A 28,000-nucleotide genomic window follows, 5' to 3' on the forward strand; every position below is an offset into this window, starting at 1 on the left:
ACAACAAAAGAACCACGGTGTGCCTCTCTCTTTATTCTTTATTTTACAGTTCACAATTAGAAACCTACTGATAAATTACAGGTTCACCCTCCTGTTTGGGGTTTTTAAATGCCTCAGAGTCGTGCTGCCAATCCCACCTCATCCCAGGAAGGTGGCTCAAGGTGCCAGCAGGTTACAGGAGGCTGGCGCAGGCTGCTTGGCTGCTCTAACCCCTCCGCGGGCCGCACTTCACATGGGAAGTGCACGGGCAGCAGGAATTACCCTCTAAAACCACATTTGAAATGGAAAAATATACTGGATATCATTTCAAGGTTATTTTATAGACTTGCAAATGTTACAAATGTTCTTGGGGAAAAAAACCCACCAAACTCCTAGGGCTGCAGGTCAGCCAGGTTGTATTTGCAGGGAACAACTGCCCGGACTCACCCTTTTTCAAGGCCTTACCTCTTAAGCAATTCTCTCCTTTTACAGAGCAGAAAGATAAGTTGGGTCCCTTCTCAGCCATGCATTTCAACATCTGCTTAACTTTGTACACAGCTGTGGCCACCAATTCGTATTTTCACCAGTGCTACCCATGCCCCCCCCCCCCCTTTTTTTTTTTTTGTTTCTGCTCAGAAGTTCCTAATTTATCAGCTTTTTCTTTTGGCCTCCAACTGTTAGTTCAATCATCTTCTCTTAAAGACGGCACCCACTGCACAGCGCACCTGCTGAATTTCAACAAGCTCCTGCAAAAGAAGCACTATGGAAAATACCAGGAGTTTCCGTATCGCGCCTAGCTGACCATCACAGCGGCGTTATAAAAAAAGCGCAGTTGTGCTTGAGCCTTCCTTAGCCAGGTGCCTCCGAATTGCGGACCATGGTGGGACGGAGACTGAAGAGCTTTTCCAGCTGGTGTGGGCTGTCTGCTGCGGTGAGGATCGCTGGCTGCGGGCAGACCGGGAGCAGCCGCTCCTTGCGGGACACGATCTGACTCAAAGCTGCATGTGAAACCCAGCTCTGTGCAAAGAACCCACACAAAGCCAGCGTTTCAGCAAGGCGGAGGAGGGCAGTGCATTACAGCAATGCGAGATTGCACCGCGGGGCATGAATTTCACTCGCAGTAAATTAAAAGGCCAAATCCAGAGATGAGGCTATGTGTACTTGCCAGTAGAAACCGGTGACAGATGAGGAATGGACAGAACACACCATGAGCATCTATTTATAAAGAGGAAAAAAAAAAGGGGGGGCAAATTGCCTTTGATTTGCCATTACAAAGGAATGTTTTACCAGCTTTCTCCTTGTATCCTTCTACAGTTGCTCAGCTTTGGCACAAGGAATTCTATGTATCACAAGATTTAATTAATAATAATACTTCATATCAACACTCAGCACTTACATAGCGCTTCTTATATTCAAAGTGCTTTACAAAAGTTTGTGAGTCCTCACAACACCCCTGTGAGGTAGGTAAGTATTATTATCCCCATTTTACAGATGGGGAAACTGAGGCAGAGAGGTAAAGTGACTTGCCCAAGGCTTTACAGGGAGTTGAAACTCATGACATAGTGGCCCAGTTCTGGTCTCCCTTATGGTGGTGTAACACAGAGGAACTGCCACAGAGCTATACTGGTATCAGCAAAGCAATCCAACCCAAGTTTCTCTGGCTCCCAATCCTCCACTCCAATCAACCGACAATACCTGCTCCACCTAAACCAACGATTCACCTTCTGAAACACTACAAAAAGCCCAGACCGCAGCAGGAGCAAGTCAACGTATCTGTTGTTGCCTTAAGATTGCAAACAGCTCCGTAGCTCTGCAGCAAGTTGGACTACGCACAGACGTGTTTCTGCCACGCTGCAAGAGTCTTAAGACAACTCAAGCGGCCTCCAGCCCTGCATGGATCAGCTTTAAGGCTGATTCCCTTCTCCCTCAAGTTAGAATAAATCCAGAGCAAAACAATGGGGCTGCACCAGCGCAGAACTAGTACGAGATCCGAACCAGACCTTTTACCTGCTGCTTCGTAGGCAAATGCCCCTACTAATATCTTTTTCATTTTGGACAGCTTCAGCACGGTTCATTTCACTCCCTCTCTCTGAGTTTGTATCTCTGCATATAAACAAGCTTCCAACATTTCCAACTCATCAGCACCAACATTTAACAGCACCATACATCTTTCTAAGACCAATCAATATTTCCAGAAAAGTGTCAATGCATGCAAATATCACCTACAAAAACATCAAGAGTGCTGGGAGATGATACCAAGGATAGAGGTGATCACAAGACAGCACACATTTAATTTTTATTAAAAATACCAAACAACTCACCCTTACTATGCCACTTAAATGATCATTCTAACCTGCAGAAGTACAGGTACTTTTCCTCCAACTATTTACCTACCTACCTAGGAAAAAAAAAAAAAAAAAAAAAAGAAATAGCAAGCACACACATTTATACTTCCTCAAACTTGGCAGGCATGATTCATGTGAATGGGAAAGGAGGGACTGGGGAGGTGGGTGAGATTGTACACTGGGTTTAGGCAGTGGCATATGAAAGAAGTAGAAGATACCACATGCATCATCACCATCAGTAATCAATCTGATGAAAATAAACCCAAAAATTAGATGGATTCATGTACGACATCCACTGAAAATTTCAAACCCTAAGCGCACTGAAGCTGGCAGACATCTCGTGCCACTTCACCTATGTCCAGACACAGCATCAGCAAATAGGATCAAACAAACCTTGAAAAGAAAGCAAAAGGAAGAATAAACCAGCCTGGAGACAACAATCTTCCACAAACCACTTCCCTGCATTATTTTCAAATACATTTTACTCTTAAGCAGTTTCAGAAAGGAGCGTGGGAGACAGAGACCCACTACTATTTCCTTTTAAACTGGCTCAGCACCAGCACCAGCTCAGAGAGAGGGAGAGAAAAAGAATTCTTCAAACGTGATCCTTGGTACTTGATTAAAACATTGCTAGCCAGCCGACGAAACCCTAAATTGCCAGAGGGTTCGAAGTGGAGTGGATACGTGGTGCTGCTCACGGTCCTCTTCATTTGCTATGAAATCTGCTCCGTGGGCCTCATCTGTATATCTCCGATCTAGAAGAGACCAACATAGGATTTTACTGGAGCACTGAAGGCCATTTTAAATCCTGCACTGGGCACCTCCACGCTGGACCATCACAGTGGCAAGCTGCACATGAAGGAAGCTCCTGAGGCTAGAAATGAGCCTGCTTAACTGAGATATTAGCAAGAAATAAAGGTGAATGCGACAGCTCTGCTTTTAGCAGAAGGGTTAAAAGCACAAACACGCGCAGAAGAGCGCAAGATGACACTGATTATCAGCTCTCATGGTTCAAGTCTTCAGTTTGGTCTGCTCGTGGAGGGTCAAGCAGAAACACTGCCTGATCAGCCACGGGCAGGACTTTTTATCCTCTTAAGACAGGGCGGCCAGCTATCGCTACTGATCCAATGTCAAGATGGCCACATCTTGCTCCAAGGGAGCAGAGTTCACACGAGGGGCTGCTAAACCTCTCACGATCAAAGTTTGCTTTTGCAACAGGAACTTTTATGTTGCATATCCTAAACTTTGACACTGCCCCTGCCTCCTCCTGGCTCTAGCTCAAAGCTGGTCGCTTATTTCTCGTTTCACAGGAGGGAAGTCCCTCTGGCAGCACAAGTGTCCTGGTTTGAGGTAGAACAACCGATTTTCTTTTCAGTAATTTTACTTTTCAGCTAAGCCTCCTCTAACTCACTCAACTCCCTCCCCTTGGGGAGGTACGCAGCACTTGGCAGGATCAAACCCAACACATTATTTGGCAACAGGCAGAACCTGACCCAGCTGCAAAGACTATCAGCAAATCTCAGATGGCACCATCCAAAAGGGCAGAACGTGCCCATATCCCTCACGTTCCCCTTGCCTTGCGCAGTCCTTCTCTGGGGTCAGAGCAGCCTTTGCTGGATCCGCAGGGCTGTGAGCAGCCCGAGCGGCGCAATCCCAGAGCTGCCATAAGGGAAGTGTAAACAAATGTGATCACTGCTAATCCCCAGCCCAGGCTCTGTTAAGCACACAGCTCATACAGCGGCTGCAACGCCGATTGGCAAATGTCAGGGCAGCAATTACCCTCCTGGCCTTCAGCCACCGGCAGCAGAGCCCTCCAACCCGACCACAGCCTACCTGTACATGAGGTGGGGCACTGAGGACATATATGACAGCGTTAGCCATATCTTCAGCTTTGAGACACTGGAAAGACAGGAAAGACATTCTCAGTCAAAGGGCACCTCAGGAAGTTAACCACAAGATCACTCCTTTCCTAACCATCAATCGTAAGTTTCAACAGTGTCACTGGGGCATGTCAGAAACGGTGCAAGCAAGCAGGAAAAAAATAATCCATTAAAAAATTAACAAAGGACATGTCTGGTGCTGATAATTCTCCATTTGCTGCTGGCACGGGAATTCTGCCAGGTCAGGCATTGCCATCCTTATCGAAAATTCCCAGAGAAGCACAAGAATTCCTGTGCTAGCCACCTGCAAGACAACACGCTCTCAACATTTCTTCCTGTGTAGGCATGTTTGCTTATTATATCTTCTCTTCCGTAAAGAAGTCATAGCCTGCAAAACGTCAAAGCTGACTGGTATTTATTTACAGGAACATCAACGTAAAAGGAAAAATATAGGGAGTGGGAAACTGAATGAAAACCTACATAGCCTGTAGATATCAGTGCAAAATCTGATGTTTGAGTGCTGAGGCTTTGGGGATGCTGATTACAGCCTGGAAAGCACTGGGCACTCCGCAGAACTAGTTCCTTGTATATTGGCCAGGAGAGACTGTTAAACTATAATCAGAGCCACTTCCCTCTGTTTCCATTTCTCCATGTCCTACCCGAATGCTCTCATAGGTTGCAGCAGCTCTCTCAGGGTCATTATCATGAAGTTTAAAAGCAAATCCCGTTTCCACCAGTCCTGGAGATATACACTGGAAAAAAGCAGAGCACATCCTAATAGGATTTGTAATTCCCCTTCAATAAAAGAAAAAAAAAGAAGAAAAAAAGATAACTTTTTAGCACTGAAAAAGCCAAAAAACCCAGCCCCCTTTCTATTGTTCTCCTTTCCCACCCTTTTTCTAAGGGAATAGTTTAAGAGGGCAGACTTTGCCTTAATGACCGTTGTGGCAGGTACTTCCAGGGAACACTGATGGGTACTTCCCTCTTCATGCCCCAAAGGGACAGAGAAGCAGAGAAAATGATGGAAAAGCTTGCAACACAAGTTAACTTCTGGACACATCACTTCTGAGATGCAAGTTCTGAATGAGAACACACAGCCCAGCTGTTGCCTCCCTCTGCTGTCATGAGCTCCCCTCGCTCCCGAACAAGCAACTGCCTACTTCATGCACCCAAAAAGTTTATTCCCTGACACAGCTCATTGCTGCCAGGCCTTCTGCCCCCCGGTCTCTCTCTGCCTGGAAGAAGAGGTGACCAGGGACAGTTGGCCACAGGACTTGAACATTCCCAGGGTGCTGAGTGCTATTTTTGCGTTTCCTTGCCTGTTATCCAAAGGGAAAAGCTCTGTCCCATAAAGCCTGCCATCTCTCCACCACCCACAAAAGCAGGAGAGAGGAAGAGAGCCCACAGTACTCACTGTAGCTCGTATGTGGGTCTTTGCTTCTCTGAGCTCTTGCCTCAGCCCCTCTGTGAGAGCTGTGACCGCATACTTGGTGGCACTGTAAAAATGCACCACCGACTGTGGCACAACGCTGTGGCCGTTCATGCTGAGGAGAGAGCAGAAAGGAAAGTGCTGAGAGGTGGGAGGCAAGCAGAGTCCTGAGGAGGAACCAACAGGATATTCAAACCCTGTAACGAACACAGAGAGAGACGCTGACACGATGGCTATGTGAGGAATTCCCCTCTCCTGCAGGGAACGCAGACCACCAGAGGTTCCTCTCAACATGGTTGTTTTCTGGAGCTGGTCAAGAAGTTTCAATCTTCAACCTTGTACCATTGCAACTGGCTGGCATTATCCCTTTCTACCTGGTTGGTTCTTTCTTGCATTTAGACCAGCGGAGGTTAAAAAAAGTGGTTTGAAAAAATCAACCATGGCAATCCTTGGAAAACCCCTCCTCGGGTACCATCAGCCAGCTCCAAGGTTAAAGCTCCAGTGCTTAAATCCTCTCTGGGAGGCGGGGAGGAGGAAGCACACATGGCTGAGCCCACATTCCCCCCCTGCGTACCTGTTAATATTAATAATATGCCCATCATCGATGTTTCTCTCTTTCATGGACTGGTAGGCCTCTCGGGTGCAGATGCTCACAGCCATCACGTTGACCTGGGGGACGAGAAAAGAAGAAGAAACTGAGACCCGCAGCCCTGCCTGGCACCCTTTGAGTTGCCCCCCGCACGCCCAAAGCCGCGGATGCAGGTTCCAGTCCCCGATTCACAGCAATACCTGCAAAGGCCAACAGAGGGAAATGCACATTCGCACACCGCGCATCACGCCGCGACCAGGCTCGGGGCTGCAGAAACAAGAGGTCTGGGCAGGGGAGACACAGATACCCACTTTTGTGAGACAGCCTTGGCCCCTGACAGAAATAAATAGACTTAATCGTTTTATGGGCAAGTGTGAGGGTAGGGTGCAATGTAAAGCAGAACAAATCCACCCCTCCACAGTCCCCGCTCTGTCCAGGAGACAGAGTTGTTTATTTTGTACAGCACTGAGCACACTGGCGTTTCGGCAGCTGATAGGACACTAACAGCAGGTAATTAGGTCAGCTAGTTAACGAGGAAATCCCCAGATATTGCCTGTCAGAGCGCCAGGCGCTCAGAGGCGCTGCAAACAGGCCAGCGAAGAGCTTCCCGTGCACAAATGAAGCCAAAGATCACATCGTGCCATGGGGAGGTCCAGAGTGGGCAAGTAACCCTGCAGATATGAAAGCCACCGATCTGTCACAGTCCACTGGCATTTTCCTCAGCCCTAACTGGATAAGCCAAGGAAGAAAGGACAAGTTATCCAGTCCTTTAGCACAGGATCCAGAGCTCTCCAGGCTCTTGCTCTTTGGACCAGCCCTTCCCAGCACACCGTGGCTTGGTTAAACTCGGTCATATCGCCTCTGCAATGTGCCGCCTTTAACGTGCAGATGCCGTGGGCATTTGCTGACCATAAAACACAGAGTCAAAGTTTCCAGGAAGACAGAGATATGGAAATTGCCCCAGCTGGAATACAAAGCACCCGCTGTTGCGTGCAAGACTGATGAGCAAGCCGTCTCAGCAGCAGCGCTAATTGCTCGACTTTATAGTGGTTTAGATTTGGAAAAGTGGCTGAAAGGTAGAAAGTGTTTGCTGAAGCCCTCTAGAAAGGACATAATTTCAAGGCAGGACACACTGGCAGGTCCTACTAATGGCGTGTCACTTGCTAACTAAATGAGCAGGCCAGACAAGTCTAAAAACACTGCTGTGAACTAAATACCCAGGAAGAAATAAATTTCTGATGAATCAGAAGTCAGGTGCAACTATAAATGGGAGGCGCAGCAGGAACAAGGCCATGGGGACAGGGAGTGAAGGATACAGGAGAGGGCTGGCCATCATCCCCGTGAAACTTACAAACAAGAATGGGGTGGGCTAACTAGGACTTGCTAGCACAAAAGGACATGCAAGAGAGGAACATTAGTTCAGAGACCAGAAAGTAAGAGGCAGAAGGAGACGGGTTTGAGAGATGTAATTACTGAGCAGCACACAAAGGACGAGTGGGGTCAGCTGAGGAATCTTCCGGTCACTGCTTTTGTCTCGGTCATTATTTCTGTTCATTACTAGAGGCCATGTTACCAGTTTTTGTCTTGGCGACAGATAAACAGCATGCTTATCTGATCTTGGAGTACCCAAGCAACATAGCAAGTACAGTCGTCATCATCCTCATCCAAGTGCACTTTGGTTGAGCACACAGTCGCTGCCGGATATCTCAGTCATCGTACCTGGAACTACAGAGATAAATTCCCCGGCACCAGGTTGAAGATTTACCTTGGCTGTGCAAGGAAGAAAGGCAGCAGACAGAGCAGCAGAAGTGGCACCGTACAATACCTCAACACGGGAGCGAAGCCCACAGCAGGCAGAGCATCTGAAGGCTTTTGGATTTCACAGTAAGAAGGTCAAGGAAAGCGGGAGTAACCCACTCCAGACCCATCTATTAACCAAGTCCCTTCATATACAATTTTGACGACTGTTAGTATAAAAAGCCTTCGTGACAAACAACATCCCTGCTCTCCTCCCTGCCCCAGGACACCCTGAAGCCACCAGGCACCGTGTCTTTGGTGCAGTCGCTCCCCGGCTCCACTCCATCTCCATAGGCCACTAGAGGGTAACACCTGCCTAAAGCCTGAGCCCAGCTCCAACGCCATGACTCACGCCGGGCAACGCTTCCTTGCGTGGGTAGAGTTACAACATTTTGACAACTACTGGCAAAGCAAGATACTAATCCACAGCCACATGGGAAAGTCCAGAGCCTGTACGATAAGACACCCTGGTACAACAAAACAGCTGGCTGGAAGGCAGCTGAGCTGGGATTGCCTCGCTGCCTTTTCCCAACAGCACCCACAGGATTTTGGGGTGAAATCCCATTTCAAAACGTGGAACAGGCACTCAGGAACCTAAAAACATGCCTGGAAAATGAGCAAGTCTTAGGGCTGCATCATTTTGAGAAACAATCTAGAGGCCGTTGTTACAAATATCCATGCAAGACATTTTTCAGCCTTGTTCCTATTTTAAGAACAAAAGGTTCAAAGGTCCCTTAGCAAAGATAGCCAACGCATCTGCGCTCTGCCTTTGCACAGCATGCTGCACAAGGCAGCAGGTCCGTGACTGCCGCCTGTGTGTGCTAATGCAATAGAAACAATGAAGGCACATTTTCTAGTAATTAATGAGTTCCAATTGCCAGGTTGGGAGAACATAAAAGATCCTGTTCCTGGAAGCGCTGAGCATTTCACTTCCCAGAATCAGCCCTTTCTAAGGCATCAAAATGAGTATCCCAGCTCCTAAGCACATACAAAACGCAGGTTACAGAAAACATATCTCTGCACAGATGGTATAAAAAAGCAAGAACAGAATCTTGCTTGGTCAATGAATAATGCCAAGACGAATCAAACAGATTTAGCGTCTAGAGGAGCGAGAGGATGTGTGTGGCAACCCTTTGTGCCCCAAACAGTGCAAATGGAAAGTTCAGCTTGAATTCCTGTCTCTAAAGGTCAGCAGGTAAAATGTGAAGGAGGTGTTCAAATCCCAGAGCCCGGCGTCAGTGTGTACACAGCACCCAGCCCCAGCTACTCCCGTGCTGATGGGGGACGGCTGGAGGACTTTGCTCCAGCCTGGTGTCAAGCACAACCTCACAAACAAGTAGAGAGAAATGGGGGGGGGGGAAGCTGTGAACCAAAAGATGACGGGCTCAGAACCTGCCTGCTCCCTCCCTCGCACCCACCGAATTAGCTGACTGGCACAACATGAAATTCCCCCAGCCCAGGGAGACGCAGCTCCCTCTTGGGAACAGACAGCAGACAATAAGGAACCGGAACATTAGGAAAAAAAAAAAAAAAAGATGAGGAATAAGTAAATGATAACATGATTTTGACTATTAGATGTATAGCAAGAAATTTTGTGAAATAGGTATAGCGAGGGGGGAGCCTGGGAGGAGACAGAGCCTCAAAGCTCATAAAAAATGCATGGAAACAAAAATCAATTTACCAAAAAGAAAAAAATGCCTTTAACTTAAGGCCTTAATGCCTCCTAAATCAATAGATTGATGGCTGTTTAGAAACTTCTGCTGTCGTGCAGCCCAGAAATACACTGAAACTCTCCAACAGCATCTCTCAAACGGCGCCGCTCGGTAACACCTTTCTCCAAGGGACCTTTGGAAGAAGCCTCCCCGCTGCCGCTCAGCTCAGCAAAGCCCAGTGGCCCGTGAAAGGCACTGGCAACCTTCCCCTGTCCTGACCATCTGAGAGCTTCAGCGCACACAGGAAAAATGGGCCTGGCCAGTGTTTGCCCGGGGCTGGTGTGCCGCAGTGGGGAGAGCTGTCACTGCAGGCCCCTTCCCTGAGCCCCGCTGCCACGCCGGCCCCTGCACAGCTGGAGACACAGATTTCCAAACAGAGCGGTCACAGACACAAAACTGGGGACACACAGCAAAAGGAAAAACCCAGAGCTATTTTTACCACTTACCAACAGGCTAAAAAGCAAAACCCAGGCCTCTCAGGCTACCCAGGCTGAGGTGGGCGAAGCATTTGGCTCTGGAGGGGCCCAGGGCATCACCTTCACATTACAAGTGCAAATGTTATTCAGGCAATTACACACAAGCCAAGAGCGAACCCACCAGCTGCCGGGAAGCTGGTGAGAGTTAAAAAATCTGCCAGCGTATGAAGAAAGCTCAGGCGTCTCAGTCTGTTCCCAGCGCTACAACAGCATTTTTGCCAAGCAAACGAGAGCAGATAAAGCCCTACAGATCACCTCTGGGAATAAAATATTCCCCCAGCCTGGTTTCCGGACACTGCCCTTGCGGAGCCACAGCCCTGCCTCTCCTCCCACCCCATCCGTCACCCCAACGCAGCTCCAAAGGGTGCAACACAGCAGCACCCGTAAGGATGGGGACCCCCAGGCTCCCAAACCCCACATCAGGCCACTGTAAATACCAACACGGGACTGTCTCATACAGGACAATCCCCGTTCCAAGATCTTTCTCCCTAAAATGGGTGGAAGGTGGGACAAAAGGAGCACTCTCACCTGAGCAGCCAGGGAAGGGAGCATGAAGAGGGGAATGGCCTTCAGCTGGAAAAAGCCACGCGTCCCCCCCCAGCCTGCCCACCTTGCAGAGAACAAAAGGTCAGAAGAACAAAGGGAAATGAGCGTGAGGGACACGCAGCATCCATGGAGGCATCCGCACAAGATGTGACGACAGCAACCAGGACAAGGAGTTTACAAGGCGCAGGCGACCCATGGGGCCAGGCCTGCAGCGAGACAACGCGGGGAAGTGCCCTGCTTTACACCAACTCAGCCTCGGCTACACTTCACTTAGTTTTCTTTAAAGACTCCATGGCAACCGGGGATGGGGAGCTGCGGCTGTGCAGTGACCCAGGCTGGGCAACCCCCAAAAGCCCAGCTGGGCAGACAAAGCTGAGCTGAGTTCGCTTTGGCTGCAGTCACAGCAGCCAGCAGACCGGCCAAAATCCTAACAAGAACTTAATTAGCCAGGATATGGCAGCTCTTGCCCTGGCAGCAGGAGTCTGAGGCCTCGACGTGCCTCTGTTTTGCTTTACACAGCCCCTGAATCTGCTGCTGGATGAACAGCCACCGGCTGCGGCAGAAGCCGGCAGATCCCGGCTGCCTCCGCTGTCAGGTGTAGTGGCCCCGAGCCTACAGCTTCAGGCAGCTTTTCAAATAAGACGTGTCTTCCCCTTCACTAGGACAAGCTCTCACAGCTGCAGGAGGTGCTGCAAGGTTTACTCGAAGCCATGAGTTTGACTCCCGTTCCTACGAGGATGACACTTTCACGCATAAAAGTAGGTAGTATAGCAGGGGAAAATCACCTTCGTGAAAAGCTCCTGTTTCAGCATCTCACCGGCCAGAGCTGCAGGAAGGCCAGTAGAAAAGGGCTGTGGCAAGGGCATGCAGACTGGCCCGGGGTCCCGCAGCCGTGGCTGCCATTGCTGCGTGCAGAAAAGGGCCACCACATAATGACAAAAGATGAAGTCCCAAAAAGATGCACAGCAGCACCTCAGTTCAGCAGCACCCGGGGAGAAGCGCAGCTAGTAAATGGCACGGACCGTTTGCACAAACTCCCAGTTCGGCCTAAGAAATTGCCTCATTCACATCCAGCTTTAACCAGATTATGGGCAGAAAATTAAGCTATAAAGACAAAAAGCATTACAGCTTTTTAAGCCAAAAAGAATCGGCCCATTTTACAACCCACTGCTACAACTAACAGGATTAGCTACAAAAGCCAGTGCTTCGCCTTCAATTTCCTGTTTTATTGAAGGAAAAAAAAAAAAAAGTGAGGCTCATCACCCTTTAGAAAGCCATTGAGCCAAAGGAAAAATGCTGCTGAAGGTATTGAATGTTTTCATACTTCAAGGCGAAGGCACGCGGCTCAGCACTGCATGATGTCTTTCCACTTCCCGATCAGCAAACCCAGGCCGTGTCAGAGCCAGATGGGAGGCAGGTCCTCAGCTCTGCACCCGTGAAATCAGTAGATGGGGACAACGGTGCTGGGGGCCAGAAGAAATAAAAATCTAGCACGGTTCCCAGCGGCACTACTCACATCGATCATTGTCCGCCAGCCCTCCGTCTTCCCTGAGAGCAGAGGCTCCGGGCGAGCCAACCCCGCGTTGTTGATGCAGACATCAACTCCTTGATGAAGGGTCTTGATGGCAGAGAACATGGACAGGATCTCCTCTTCGTTGGAGAGATCGCACTTGTACGGGATGAGGGTCCCCGGGTAGCCGGCACTCTGGCATTCAGCTGCCAATTTCTAGGGAAGAGAAAGGAAGGAAGGAAAGAACCATCAGCCTCCTCTCCTTGTGGAGCAGCGTATCCAGCCATTCGCTTAAAATCACACCCCAGGGCTAACAAAACATGGCAGCTTCCCAGCGAGCCCGTCTTGGGAGGAATCACTGTAAATGCTAATTGAGGAAAAAAGAAATATCGATATACATGAGAGTCTGAGCCCTTCAGCCTTTAAGTTATTAAACTTGAGGACACACTCTGCGCTCAGCCATCGCCCCAGGCAATACAGGTCAAGGTGCGCTGGTGCTGGCAAAATACGAATAAATACTGCTGCGGCACTGGGCTGCAAGTCTGCCACGCGGATGAAGGACGTGGCAATCGCATGCCTGACAATTCCTCATTAGCCACTACCAACAATTATTCCAAGCATCCAGATCTTTTATAAGATTAGATGATATAAAGCAAATGAAAGGCCAAGAGCTGCTGCTGGCCGCCTGCGTTAATGATGCGGCAGCCACCGCACCAAATCCTCTGGAGGATGCCCTTTACCCCCTGATGCTAATGAGAAGCAGCATCTCATCTCTGATGTGTCACATTAGCGACAGTGACAGCTTCCAGTGCGAGGCGAGAGCCACGTGATGTCTGGCTTCTGCGGAGAGATGGACTCTGGCTACAAACGTCCACCAAATCACTCGAACGCCATCGCCCGTGGCGGTTTCACCAACGTGACATTTCAGAGGGTGCAATAAAGCCGCTCTCCTGCCAGAGGCAGCTTTCCCACTCCTGCCGGCTCCTCCCTGCATACCAAGGACTGCAATTCACAGCCCAGGAAAGGAGGAGCGAGGCCCAGCACAGGAGCGCCCTGGCTGGAAGCAGAGGACGGCGGGACGGTGATTGCACACGAAGGCGGCTGCTGAACATCCCAGCCCCAGCTGAGCACCTGCCCTGGGGCTTACCCGGCCTTGGCCAGAAACAAGGACACAGGGAAGCCAGGCCACCAGCCACAGCAGCACCCGAAACACCACTGGGAAGCTCACTCTGGAGGGATGCTGACTTTTTTTTTTTCTTGCTATGAGGTACAGCATCACCTCCCAGACTGGTCCTGGCCCTCCAGGAGGGCACATGGAGAAATTCCCACATTTTGGAGAAGGCAGATGCTGAAACCAGCCCCACCATCTGTTCCAACATTGGGAGGAGCCTGGAGAGCCACGCTGGCCTCGGACATGGCTTGTTATAATGAAAGCAGTGACAAACCAGAGCATCGAAGGTGTCTTTCTCCCAGGGGAAGCCAGCGAGCCCCACGGTTCCCTGTCCCTCTCACTTAGCAGAGCTGGTCATTCAGCAGCTGCCACGGGGACAGACTCGTCCCCCAAAACATCCAGCATCGGTGACATTCACAGAGGTGTCACTGCCAGATTCAGCTAGACTGGTGTCCAAATTCTGAAATAAACATTAAACAAAAGAAAAAACACACAAAGGAACATAAAGGAAAGGGGAAAGGGAAGAAAAACCTCAGAGAGAGCACAGCACCTGCCCCCCCGGCACAGGCTGCAGGACAGCTCGTGGGGCTGCATCGCTTCACAAACACCACGGGACCTGGCAAGTGCCAAACCAAAGCACGGGCCCAGCTCCCATCCGGCTGGCCTCCAACACATGCCATCCTGCAGATGAGACACCAGCACGCCCAGGAAACCCGCAGGTTCTGATCCCTGAAATTTCATTAGAATGGGCTCCCTGCTCCCCGGCCAGCACAACGCGGGATGGCCACGTGCCCCGGGGTAACGAGAAGGGCTGGCAACTTGGTTAGATGCCACAAAATCCAAAAAGACGGGGGGGCGCGGGGAAACCACCTGAAGATGTGAATTGGCTCCCAACTCCAAATCATAAAGCGTGCTCTTCGTCAGTGGCTTTTTCGTTGACCAACTTTCTCTTAGCCAAGTCTTACACAGAGCAGGGCTGAGCATCCTCGTTGGGAGAGGGACAGACAAGCCGGGACCTCCAAACCCCTTCTCTGCGCCCCAAGCACATTCATTTTAATTACTCTGGGGCAAGTGGCTCTGTTTGGTAAATGATTTTCAACTGCAGGGGTGGGCCAAGTCCCCGGACAGCGAGTTTAACTTTTTCTGATTTGCCTTTCACAGCAATCCACAGCCTTCACGGACCACGAGCCGAAGCCAGCCCAGGTCTAAAGGTCTGGTCCAGAAGCCCCTTTCTTTTCTGGGTACCACGTCAGTGAAGGCATTGCAGTAACACAAGAATTATTACTATTGCTCTCACGGCACCAAGCGGGAAGGGGACGGACATGCTGAGTTCAGCCAGGAGATCGATACATCCCAACAGCATCACGCTCTCTGCAGAGCTCTGCTTGGGCTGAGCTAGACAATATTTCTGCCCAACAGAGAACAAAGACGCCCCTGGGACTGAATCATACCTCTCTGTACCCTCCCGGGGCTGGTTTCACTTTGTTACACATGCCGTCTTGTTGATTATGTGCTGATAATAGTAGAAAAATACATACTTTTTAAAGATCAGTGTGCACACTTGAGAAAACAGTTGGGGGAAAAAATCTGCAAGGGCAGCATATAGAAAATGAGAAGTGGTATGAAGGGCTGCTGGAAGGGGCTAAACCGCTCCAGGGATGGGGCCTTGTTCCTGCAAAGATACAGGAGGGAAAAAATGGGCAAGGGGCCCTCAGCCACGTTCTTCATGTCCTGGCACCAAGGTGACAGCTTCAGACCTCTCTCCATCCCACTGCCCAAATTCGAGCACTCCACTAAGGGATCCACCCCATTCAGTATTTGCTTGTAAAGTACCACAGCTCACGGCCGCCACTTTTTCTCCCTAATTCACCAGGTCTTGGCCAGGAGTATGGTCTTAATTTGCTCTTGGAAGAGGGCTGGTGTCCTGGCACCCCCTGCAATTGCCAGGATGCGTTGAGTTTGCTTGATCGAAAGCTGGGTTGAGTTAACTTTCCAGTGGTGGTTATTGGTGGTTCTAATTTTCACTGCTGGTGTCAGTGCTCATCGCAGGTAAAGCAGGGTGCTGTCTTTCAAAGTTAGCGTACTGACATGCAGAAAGGAAAAGCAGGGCACCCATCGCGTCCCGAGGCTGAGCATCGTGGAGCATCCCAGAGCTGCGGGGAGGAAAGCTTACAGCTTACAGCAGGAACCGGTCCAGCTGAACTCAAATCAAGCAACGCCGACGATTTTAAAAGATGAGAAATACAAGCACAAGGGATTACGATGAGCCTCCCAAAAGAGGACTCATGCCAGAGGAGCTGGAGGAAGAAGAGCCCATCAGCATGGACGGGAAAGGACAGACAAGCTCATCTACAGCCCAGAGGGAAACACCGCGTTTAGTATCTCCATTTCCATGTTCAGCTGTTACTTTTCACTATTCGGTGAAACCTTTCCCTGCTCTGTAGAGCTCCTCAACAGAGGTAGACAGGGTCTAAACACCACAGGCTGCAGCACAGCAAGCCCAATGAAGGAGCAGATGAAACAAGGGGTGCTCCGGACAGCAGCGGCTGTCGTAGTGGAGCTGCCCGTCCTGTTTTCCCAGTCACTCTCCTTAGCTTATGTCTTAGACACACCAAGAGAAAGCTCTTTCTCACTTGGAGAGAGGCTTCTCTGCCACAACTGACCAGAGAAATCAAATACCTCTCGAGATCTTTCTTTTCCTGTGTGGTGTCTAGCCGCCTCAAACAAGGCTCAACGTGGATCCTTTCATCTCTCAGGCTACACTTGTGTTAACAAATTCTCTTTGAAAAATGAAGTGCTGAACACCGCTGACATCCAGGCGGAGCTGAATGTGCTTCAATCATCTATAGATAAAGAGTCATCACAGGCTCTTCAAAGAAACATCAACTGCGGGTAAGTTTGCAAGAGAAGACTTATGTAAAGCACCTCTCTGAATTAGGGAGCTTGCGGTATTTTTTCAGAGCATCCATTAAGTCACTCAGCTAATGCTCATTCCACTTTAAGCACACTACACACAGAAGGAGGGGGAAAAAAAATAAAAAAAGTTGTTTTTCCAGATTTCATAAGCAACTTGAGAGCAACCACGTAATGCAACACCAATACAGAGGAGGGCCAGTGCACCCCCAGCAGCTGGAGATGAAGATTTGAAACGAGACCTGAGCATCTCTGTACCATGCCGTTATCCCTGGATGCTTGCAAACAGACAGCCAGGTGCTATAGCTACTGGTACGAACTAGGATAATGCAACATAAAGAAGAAATAGACACCCTGTGTGTTAAAATGTTTAACTTAGAGCCATCCACTGCCGTGGATGCAAGCCCTCGCACCTGTGATTCCGATACAGTACCCAGCACAAACCAGTACCCAGCAAGTTCTGCAACACCCGTGAAAGACCAGCTTTCCACAAAGGGCATCTGAACTACTCGTGTGATATAGCGAGCCAATACGGCGGTATGTACCAGATATGTGGGCTGTGATTTGCCTCTTGCTTAGACACCAATTTTTCCATTGACATCACAGTGATTTATCTCAGCTGCCAGCAGTGTTGGATGAATGAATGAGCAAACAAAAAAACCAAACCACCTAGCACCTACCTACGTGCAAGTATGACAAAGAAGAATACCCGGTCGTGCTGCTTACTATATACTATTTAGTTTCTGCTTTTTATCTAAAAGGATACCTCGCATTTATGGGAGGTTTTCCGTATGTTAAGAATACATCAGTTCTCCCAAGACGGGGTTAATGCTTTTTGTGCATACGGCACTCGAAAAGGGCACAGTGCCATGCATTTAAATTCAGGCTTGGTAAAATGGTTTTACAAAACTAATTGATATAAACATTTAAAGGGACTCTTAAGGGGAGGAAAAAAAAGAAGAGTCACGTAGGGCTTTATTTGGCAAACCATCCTATTAAGTTCAGACACATTTAGTTCAGAGAGATTAAAGCCAGAAGAAACCATTAGGTAATTTTTAATCTAAGCTGCCATTCATCACAGGTACTTGCATCCTACTGATTTAGCTTATGCTTAAATGCATAGCCGTACCAAGAAACTAAGTGGAAAGAAACCAAAGTCACCCCAATTACTTTTCCTATCTAAAGGAAATGAAGGAGAAAAATTCTAACGAACAGCATCACAGTTGTGAAAGAAAACTGGGGGCCTACAAATCCTTTCATTTTACTAATTGGCAAGTTGAAGCTTCTTTTAATTAAGATTTAATACCAGTGCAACAGCATAGTAGAGGAAGAGATATATAGTGAATAAAGCACTAGACTGGGGTTTATTTCCATAGTGTGCTCTGTGACCGCGGGCAAGATTCAGAGCTGTTTCCCCATCTGTAAAAGGGAGACAATCACATTGAGCCCCTCCCTAGAGCTGCCGGGTACCTGGGGCTTTTTGCCCGTATACGATCCAAGGACGAGTATTACTTCACATTTCTTCCAGTTCCTTTTGCCTGGCTACAGGTACCCAGACGGAGCCTCCATAGGAGTCTAAACAGAGTTTTCAAATGAATAAAACAGTAAAGTGATTCTTCTTCCCTCTTATGAGCTTTAAGTTGATGCTTTTCGCTGCTTATTTGCCAATTGCTGCTTCTCAGCTCAGATCCATGTCTGTTCCGGGACAAAAGGCAGAATGGTGGGGATGGGAAATCTCGCAAAATAAGGTTTAAATGGAAAAGCAAACGCACAGTACTCAGCTGGGGGCACCAATACCGAAACCTAGTACAGATGACGAAGGACTAGCACCAGTTTCAGATTGTTTACCATCTCAAGTACAGGCTGCCTGATCAGGGAGACTGAATTCTTCACGCTGCTCCAGAAATCCACCACCTCTTGGCACAGGAAAAGGAAAAAAAAGTGATCAAAACTTGAACAAAATTTCAGTCCCTGTATGCATTTTTTTTCCGCCCTGTATCATCCTAAATGCCCTGACTTGACAGCCCTTGCAGAGACTCACAGGTGGCACACAAAATCAGCACTCATATAAAAAATAACCCAGAAAAATCACATCTCGTTTTGTGGAAGAGAAGGGAATAAAACACTGGGGAATCTCTTGGACCTCTTTGCTGTTTATCAGCTTCCAGCAGCGAGAAGCTGACTGTGGAGAGGCATCTGAGGGGAAACAGCCCCAGCTGGGTAGTTGTGACTGTGGTCACCATCAAGGCTAGAGAGCACAGCACGGCAGCCCTCCCTCCTGCCAGGCTCCTCACACCCATGGTGCTGCCACAATTTACGATACCCACCAGAGACAGCACAAAATTACATCCTGGCATATCCCCGGGAGAGCTCCTGGATGCTGCCCAGCCTCTGGACACTCAACATCAACACAGTACCTGCCCCTCGCCCAGCAAACCCATCCACGGGCTCCGGAGGGGCCAAGTGGCATCTCCTGCCCTTCTCCTGCCCGTGGGCGCAGCGTGGCCCGAGGGAGCCCCTCAGCTGGTCTCATCCCAGGCACCGAACCCAGACTCCCTGATAAACGGGGGCCTGGTTGAGCGGCCACATCTTCCCAGTACTGGTTGTTGTCCTCCCAGCCTGCTTCAGGTTCACGCTGCTTTTTTCCAAGCCCTCTCTGCTCCCTGCACTTTTTCAGCAGTTAAACACCCAAGATTATTTTTTCCCTAGCTCACTTAATTTTAAATTTCCAGTGTCATACACACAAGCCAAATTGCCCCATTTACGCTGCCCTGAACGTCCCTGCTACCTTAAGGCATTCAAACAATCATTCCTTACGTCAAGGCTGAAGGCACTTCTCTCTCTCTTTTTTTTTACTGCTTGCTCAGATCACGTTGCTACGGGCTGGCGTGGGGGAGGAGGAAATACGCTGTTCCTACGATGACAGCTCATTAGAGCAATATCTCTTGCTTATTCTGAGGTATGACTATCCTAAAACAAGCATCGTCCGTGCCTGCCTGCTCTTCAGCTCCAACATGCCTAAAGCAGGTTCCCACGCAGCCAGGCACGTAGATGTTCTCCTTCCCCAAGGAACCCCAGTGCTCCTATCAAGACCGAAGCTGCTGTATTGCAGCCACCCGCCGTCCCTCCGCCAGCCCTCGGCTGCCTTCTTGAGCAGGGTTCAAAGACCACAGAGCTCCAAGACACCCCGGTGTCTGCACACAGCGGACCCGACGGCCGACGTGTCGCAGGCTGGATCGCCGCCCGTTGGAGCGCAGATTTCCAAGGCAACCTGCAAACACAGCGCTCGGAGGGCAGAGCCGAGCCCGAGCTCCAGCCTGACACCCTCAGATCACGGCACATGCCTTTGCTGTGTCATCTCCACCACCGGCGCGCACACCTCCACTAAGCTCAGGGAGTTGAAAAAAAAATATTATTTATTTGTATTAAATCAGACGCCACCCAATCTTGCAGGTCTTGAAGGTCTGAGATGCCTAGTGACACCCTGAAGATCTAGGGTGTGATCAGAGGTCATGGAAACCATCCGCCCACACTGAATAACATTTTGTAACCAGCTACATCACCGTACCTTGTGGGCAAGACTCGGGAGCACTCCTCAGGACAGCCAGGACCCGTTCCCAGCTCTGTCAGAAGCTCACTGGGGGAATGGGTTTCCCCCCCTTCCCAGCCCCAGCATCCCCCCACCTGCGAGACAAAGAACGGCAGATGATAACCCATGGGTGAGCTCTGAGCTCCTCGCTTGGGGGCCAGGAAAATCTGAGCATCGACGGCAGCCGCTGGTCTCCCAGTGCTTGGCCAAGCCCCACGCCTCGCTGTGACACAGCCCGTCCGCACAGCACCCACCGCTGTCACCGAGAACCGTACCAGGACTGCAGGTTTCACCGCCAGAGCAAAATATCAGCTTTTTTCCCCTCTCGACACCCCACAGCACAGCCCTGGCTTCTCTCTGAAGCTCCCAACACAGCGGCATGTATCCCTGCTGCGAGGGCAGGGCGAGAGCTCGGGTCCCCATGCTCTCCTGTCTCACCAGCTCCCATCCTGCGCCCGTGTAATCCTCCACGAATCCGCTTCTGAAAAGGCAGATTAACGCAAGCTTGGAGAGGAGCAGACCTTCCCCCCACCGGCTCGAACGCTCCCCAGTACCAACGTTCACATGACAGGTCCTGAATTTCCATACGCCCCAGATTTGTGACCCACCGATGAGTGGGACAAAGGCTCCCGCGTGCCCCAGCCCAGCCGTGGTCAGAGCGAGCGACAGCAGGGATAACCACTTCCATCACCCCGCAGGTGCCGCGATTAAACATCCGTACCAACGCCACGGGACACGGCGGCTCAGCCCCACTCACTTCCACACTGATGCTAATCCCAAATTAAGCCGAGCGGAGCTGCAGCTGATCTGCACGAGCCTAATGGGGAGAAAAGTCCGGCCGAAGGAGCAAGAGGGCAGGTCTCTGCTCCCGCAGCACTCTGGTTCTACTTTACCCTATGGAACCAGGGTGGGCACAAACACACCCAGGGCCAACCAAGGCAAAATAACGATATTGTCAGCCAGGAATTACCATTGGCACTTCCCACACGGACACTGGCAGGAGCGAGGGTTAACGCTCGGCTTTGGCACAGACAGTACTTTCGGCAGGGCTTTAACCGTTAACAAGCCCCAGAAAAACCACCACTGTTATTTACTCCCCAATGCTGTGCCCGGACCTCACCGCCCAACAAACCCAAAACACAGATCAGAAAAAAACCCCTCCGTGTCTGAACACTGTCCCCGTCCTGCCCTCCCACCTCCCAAGGGCAGCAGCTGACAGGTTTTACATGGGGAAACTGAGGCACAGGACAGCCCCTGATCTGCCCCGTTACACAGAGCAGCTGAGGCAGAACAAGAACCCCAACATATTTCCAAAATCCCAGAAAAGGCTCAATTATTACTCATTTTTAGGGCTGCGAGTGCAACATACTCTGGTATCGCTGCTCTATTGCAAAGCCAAAGGGAGCACAAGAGAAGCAGGGAAGGGGGGCTGCTGCAATAAAACATTTTTAAAGCACGTTTTGGGGTGGAAAGAGGGTGAATCCAACCCTGTTTCAAAACAGCCTATCTCCCACGCGCCTCCTGAGCTTCAAGGCCAGTCGGGCCAGCGAAGCATTTGTTCCCACTCCTCAGGACAGCAATTACGGGATCTCTTTCGTATTTAATCAGGAAAGGATCGGGTCAGGGACAAGCGGCAATAAAAGCACCTCAGAGGCCTTGAGTACCCACCATCCCCGAGGCAAGGCCTTCGCCAAACACAAAACAAGCCCTTCCAGAGGCCAAGGAGATTCTGAAGGTCATTCGTTCACACGGGGACCATGCCTTGGGATTATCCTGCCTTAAAAAAAAATTAATTCATCGGGCTACCACGCAGCCCAGCAGCTCGGAGAGCGATGTGACAGCGGAGAGAGGGAGCGACGAGGTCCACGACGAGCCTTTGGGCACAGCGGCTCATCCACCTCCGGCACAGGGAGGACCGGTGCCGCGCACCAAATTTCGCACCTCTCGCCTTCAGCCATGAGCCCGTTGCTGTAAATCACCAGATTAAGACAGCGTGGGCACAGAGGCAAACCCGAGTTTTCGGGAATGCCCTGTGAAACCCAGCCCCGGCTGCAGGACAGGGTGACAGACACCCCCCACGGACACCCAGCACGGCAGGGACATCCACAGCTCAACCCACAGGGGGAGGCCAACATTTTGACCAGCTGACCTGCAAGCCATCACCGTGATTTGCACGCAACGTAATTAAATTCCACGTTCAGGTACTACGAAACGATTTAAACATTAATTAACCGCCTTGGAGCGCCGAAGGGGTGGAGAGCTTCCCTTGCACCTTACAGGGTTAGTGGAAGGGATCAACCAGCCCGCGGTGGCTCCTGGGGATGCTCTGCTCCTGGGAGGAAGGCTCGGCTCCGTCTCCCTCCTCCCGCGCTGCCCGACGGAGCGAGCACGGGCCTCCTCAGAGACCGGGCTGCTCCAATCTGCAATCGATAGCTCTGCTTATCAAAGGCTATTTCTTGAGCAAGATCTAACCTTGACAACGCAGTCCCCGGTTATAAATGTTACCTTTGATCAATAACTGTCACAAATGCATTAGAATTAATCGGTTACACCTTGTATTTTAAACCACATTTATTGCTTCCTGTACAGCTCACTCTCCACACCCCAACAAAGAGAAAAAGGTTTTTTGTTTTGTTTTGGTTTTTTTTTTTTTTTTTAAGAACACGACATTCATGATTAAATCTCACCAACGCCTTGAAGCAGGTCACTGCCCGAGGGTCAGGATGTCCCCTCGCTCGCCGAGGCAGCCATGCTGCTCTGGGAGGGCAGTGGGTTCCCCCGCACCGTCCTGCCCCTCCGGCAGAGCAGCCGGGTACCGCTGCGCCGGGGGATGCTCGCCAGTCTGCCGGGAGAGCGGGATGCTTTGTTATTTGCCATGCAGCAGAGCCAAGGCGTCCCCATCACAGACCGGGAGCCCAAGACGAGCCGGCTGCCGCGCCAAGCTCCGCATGGTCCAACCCGATGCCAAAACCCCACCAGCTCAGGTATTTCCAGCAGCGATGCGAAGGACTGCAGGAGCCAGCTGACTTCCCACACCTCTCCCGAGGAGTCTTTCCCAAGCGATGAATTAACAACACTTGGAAGGCATTGAAAAATAATAAGGTTTGAAAAAAAAATAAATCACAAAATACGTGACAGATGCCCCCGGCCACCCTACAGCAAGGTGTCAAAGGAATGAAGGAGCGGCTGGAAGATTTCTAGCAAACCTGAGTGCAGCAGCACCCGGCGCTGCCTGGCCTGACGCAGGTGGGACTGCCCCGAGCGGAGCATCTCCCATCAGCAATGGCCATGGAGCGATGCATGCACGGATCCAGCGCTCCGACGCTGCGGCCAGAGGGAAAATCCCATCCAGCACTTCTGCCATTCTCTACAAATATAAGAGGAAATACCTAAAAAAGACATAAAATTAAGTTTTCTTATAAAAAAACCCCTGTGTAATACCAAGTGTCAACGACAAACTCTTTGGAAACAGCTCCCCATGCTCCAAAAGCACCCACCCGTGCTCCAAAAGAAAAGCACTGGAGCTCCTCGATGCCTTTACCGTGCCTCTGAGCCAGAGGCATTTACCAAACCCCCTCCCAAGCCCTCCCCTCACCCCAGGAGACAAACACTGCGAAATAAAACTCCTACATCACGCTTAATAAAAGACCAGAGAGCGTTCTACCAGCCAGGGGTGAAGCGTTTTGTCCCGTGCATGGGGAAACTCTCTCCCTTTTTTTGTGCTGCTGCAAGAAGTCAGGCATTAAATGCAAACTTCTGGAAAACATCAGGAAGAAGAAAGTTGAAGAACCTTGTAGAGAAGCCATCAAAGGTGGTACTCTGCCTTTTGTCTGCGGGGTGGAGCGACTGCAGCTTAACGTGCTATGGCGCACCAGCTAAGCTGTACTAAGCCATGAAATCACAGCAAGTCGTCTCGCACGCTGGAGACCCAAGCGGCCAGCGAGGGGGTCCCTGTGAAGGTGGTGGTCTAACAGGGAGCAGCTTCCACCAACGCCTGGTCTTGCAGACTGCTAAAAACTCTTGGCTGATGCATTAAAGCACTGACGCTCGCTCCTGACTGGCAACGCGTGTAGGTATCCGAAGAGCAGAAAACACAAAAGCACACGACAAAAAGTCTGTGACAGCTGTTAGTACCTCTAGGCCTCTCATTGAAAACAAGCTTTCAACCCGAATTATCTCCCGGCATGCAGAAGTAAAATAAAGCCATCTTAATTCTTTTTTATTCCTCAAAGTCTGACTATAGCAAAAAAGTTACTGTCGGACAACGCAGGCCCAGCATCTCCACTCACAACGGTGGCGGGAGGAGCGGGGAACGTGAGGCTGCTCGGGAGCACGGCCTGCAGGAGGGTCACAGCCGGGCTTTAGAGAGTGATGGCTGTACGATTTCCGAGGGGAAACCCAGCCGCCGGAGTCAGCCATCGCCACGCCTGCACGTATGAAGATGTGACCAAAGAAAAATCAAATCTAATTTTGAAACGATACCACCAGAGTCAGACAGAGCACTAGCTCAAGGCAAGCTGAGCACATGGCTTTTCTACAAAGCCAGTGGAAGGAAAAAAAAAAAAATAATGAAAGAAGAGCCTTTTTTTTTTTTTTTTTTGCCGGTTTTGTAAGCCATTAACATTTTTCTTTCGAAAGTCAAATGAAGAGCACTGGAGTCACGACACAGGTTTAATACCAAAACCACAACTTTGCAATTCCCTCATTATCTTGCCTCAAGCCCTTATCTGATTTTCCAAGAGATTAAGAAATCTTGACATAGCATTTATGGCCTGAGCTCAGTTCCCCACAAGACAACATACTCTTTCAGTCACCAGTTTACAGCAGGTTATAAAACCACCATATAGAGCGGTTCCAGCCACTTTACCTTAAAATGGATGACTAGTGCATAACGTGAATGAAAACATATGCTTTTGTGCTACAAAACGAGTCCTTTATTCCTGGTTTTAAGCTGTACTGTTTGCACTCTTTCCATTTCAAGCTGCCTTGATTTATTTTTTGGGTTCGCTCCTCTGTATGCCATTATCCACAGAGGTATTTAGCAAATTATTCCATTTTAATCCAGCAAGAAGATTCATCCTGCAGCAGCAAGGGCTGTGATGCTCCAACCTCTTCTTTATTGGCATCTGGCAGCACCAACCCTCCTGCGTGTTTCTCCCCGTATTTCTCTCCTCTCATCCCTCCGTCACCGCGCCCAGCCCTGAGCATCAGCTCCACTTCCCCCATCCTGCCCCTTAAGCCCGAATTCACCCATCCTTTGAATCTCCAGCCAGGATCCCGTCCCCCAGCTCCCCTCAACCAACAATGACTTGGAAAACCAGCAGCCGGAGAGAACAGATGAGTGTATGTTGTGGCTGGATCTGGTTATACAGTAACTAATCAAGGTAACGACACGCTCGCAGGGCACCGACGGCACGGACCTTCCCGTTTCCTTCCCACTGCCCAGAGCATCCGAAGCCCCTGCAGAGGGCAGAAGCCCCGCGGGCAGCTCCCGAGAGGGGGGCTGGCTCCATCGCCCGCCGTGCCATCACCGCACGGTCACCCCCGCACGGCAGGCTGGCTCCCGCTCACAGAATCAATCACAGAATGACAGGGGTTGGCAGGGACCTCTGGAGATCAACTAGTCCAACCCCCTGCTCCTCGAAATGGCTTCTTACAGCCGTGTCCAAAGTCCCAAGTCCCAGCGTAGGCTCAAGAGTCTGAAGCCTAAATACCTTCCTCCTCTTTTTTTTTTTTTCTTAAAGAAAAGAACCCACAAGGTGAAGCTCCTGGAGGGAAGCCTAGCTATCGTAAACAACCCTGCTCCGAAGATACGGCAGGTGTCGGTAAGAAGCCTCATCTGTGCCGACACAAGCATCCCTGGCAGCCAGTGCGAGGTGACGGATCCGTTCCCGAGTGACCCTGGACCACCTCGCACTCCACCACCTTCCCTTCCCCCAGCCAGCCAGCAGCATCTCTGGGATTTTCTTCCTCTTTAAGGAAACACGCTTCGCAATAAATAAAACCAGAATAGCAACGGAGCAAAATATAGTCCAGACACCTACCAAAACAAATGACTGCGCGCCGCAAACACACGTCGGTCCTTAGAGAGGGCGGGAGAAAGAAGTAAGCAGGGACAAACGTTCACTGCGATGTTTAACGCAAATTTTTAAACCTTGACAGTAGCAAGAGACTTGGAAGATGCCAAACAGTCAGCACTCCCAGTAAATGCACATATCACAGCACCCAGATAAATCACCTATATAAAACATGACTGCATTTTACGCTGATTTAAACAAAAAGGCAAAGCCTTTAAGAGACTACTCTTTCTTAAATCTATACTGTATTTTTGCCAGAAAAGTTTTGGAAAGGAAGGCTTTCAGGCTTCAGAAAGGAAATTCCTCTGTAGCATCAAAGGAAAATACAAGTTTAATTGATTTTCTTTACCAAAGAAAATCAAAACATTTCAAAAGGACATCAAAAGAAAGGGCAATATTGGAAATGGCTTTTCTTTCTATTTTGGAGGGGAATGGGAAACAACAGCATCCCTTAAAGCATCCTTTAGCAGAGGCTGTGAGGCTACAACAGCCTCATGAAGCTGGGGAATGAAAGTACATTAAACACCGTCCGTCGCATGTGGGAACGCCTTGGGAAAGCTTGGCTCTCCCTGCAAACCACAGTATCAAAACGTCGGGAAGCGTGAAATGAGAAGCAAGCCCCAAAGGACAGTTAAATACATTACATCGGTGTATTTTCTCCTCTCAGCAAGTGTTGTCTTTCTGATTCACAACCAAGAATGGAAAAAGTTTTGTTTATTCCAAGCATTTCTTTATTTAACTCCACTTCTCAGCAACACCAGCAATGGCAAGCCTTGTTTGCCATGATTTTTTGGACAATTTATTCTTGGTGCGGTCAATTGTGCACAGCGAGTCCTTATCGCCTTTGCTAAGGAAATACAAAGACTGGATGTTCGTATGGATCTCCTTTGGCTCAGCAGCCACCAAACCAGCAAGATGACAATATTTAAGCCAACTATAACTTTTATCCTCTCTCAGAGGAAACTTCTTAAAAAGTAAGTAAGCTTTAGCTCATGCCATCGCGAGGGAAAGCCTACAAACGCACCCGACTACAAAAGAAGGATCCCACAGAAATTATTTCTTTTAAGCATCTTTATTTTAAGCCAACGTGAGGTTTTTGACTTAGCTCTAGAGATGTTCGTCGTAGGGGCGAACAACACGTTAGGGACTGAAACTCTCTTTTAACATTGACTCGTAAGAGCGTCCCATCTCCCGACTGCCAGCGTGTGGACAGAAACTTGTCACATCCCAACCCGAAAGGGTTTAACGTGCCCTGAAACGCTTGGCAGCCCAGACCCGCTCCCTGAGAGCCCAGAGTAGCACGGGGGGGGGGGGAGGCAGCCAGGGGCTACTTTTATCCCCAATAAGATAAAAGCTCAAAAAAAACCCCAAAACCCTTGATCTGCTCCTCGAGCATCCTCCAGACGACCTTCCTTGCGCCTCCGGGGTGGGACGCGCCCCCCCCCCGGCTCCGTGAAGCCCCACGCACGGCCGCGGCCCCCGTGCTCTTCCCTCTGGCCGGGCTCCGGGAACGGCGGGGGGAGCCCAGCCCCGGGGACCCACCCGGGAGAGGGGGCGCGACCGCTGCCCGAGCACCGCGGGGGACGCTCCGGCATCACCCGCCCGCGGCCCGGCCCCGGCCCAGCCTCAGGCATCCCGCGGGCCCGGCGCTGCCGGCAGCGCCCCGGCGAGGCCCGGTGGGGCGGCGGCCGGGGCCCGCCCGTGGGGCGCTCCCGCTCCGTGGGGGCTGCCCGCCCCGGTTTCCCCCCCACCCCCTCCACCGCCTCCGCTGCCGCCCCCCGGTACCTCGATCTTGTCGACGCTGCGGGCGCAGCCCACCACCTTCATGCCGTGCTGCACCAGCGCCCGCGCCACGGCCGCCCCGATGCCCACCGAGGCGCCGGTGACCAGCGCGACGCGCCCGGTCCAGCGCTCCATGGCCCCGGCCCGGCCCGGCCCGGCCCCGCCGCCGCCGCCGCGCACAATGCACCGCCCGCCCGCCCCGCGG

General features: G+C 50.5%; 1 protein-coding gene across 1 annotated transcript; it reads right to left on the minus strand.

The window, feature by feature from the left end:
- Positions 1-26: 26 nt before the first annotated feature.
- Positions 27-27,985, minus strand: DHRS11 (dehydrogenase/reductase 11). Its single transcript, XM_063342163.1, has 7 exons — positions 27,799-27,985; positions 12,270-12,479; positions 6,208-6,302; positions 5,619-5,748; positions 4,864-4,956; positions 4,158-4,223; positions 27-3,079 (listed from the first exon to the last, which is right to left on the minus strand). The coding sequence occupies exons 1-7, from the start codon at positions 27,928-27,930 to the stop codon at positions 3,038-3,040; spliced, it is 768 nt and encodes a 255-aa protein (XP_063198233.1). The 5' UTR covers positions 27,931-27,985; the 3' UTR covers positions 27-3,037.
- Positions 27,986-28,000: the final 15 nt, after the last annotated feature.

Source organism: Chroicocephalus ridibundus, chromosome 7, assembly GCF_963924245.1.
Source record: "Chroicocephalus ridibundus chromosome 7, bChrRid1.1, whole genome shotgun sequence".
Taxonomy (NCBI): Eukaryota; Metazoa; Chordata; class Aves; order Charadriiformes; family Laridae; genus Chroicocephalus; species Chroicocephalus ridibundus.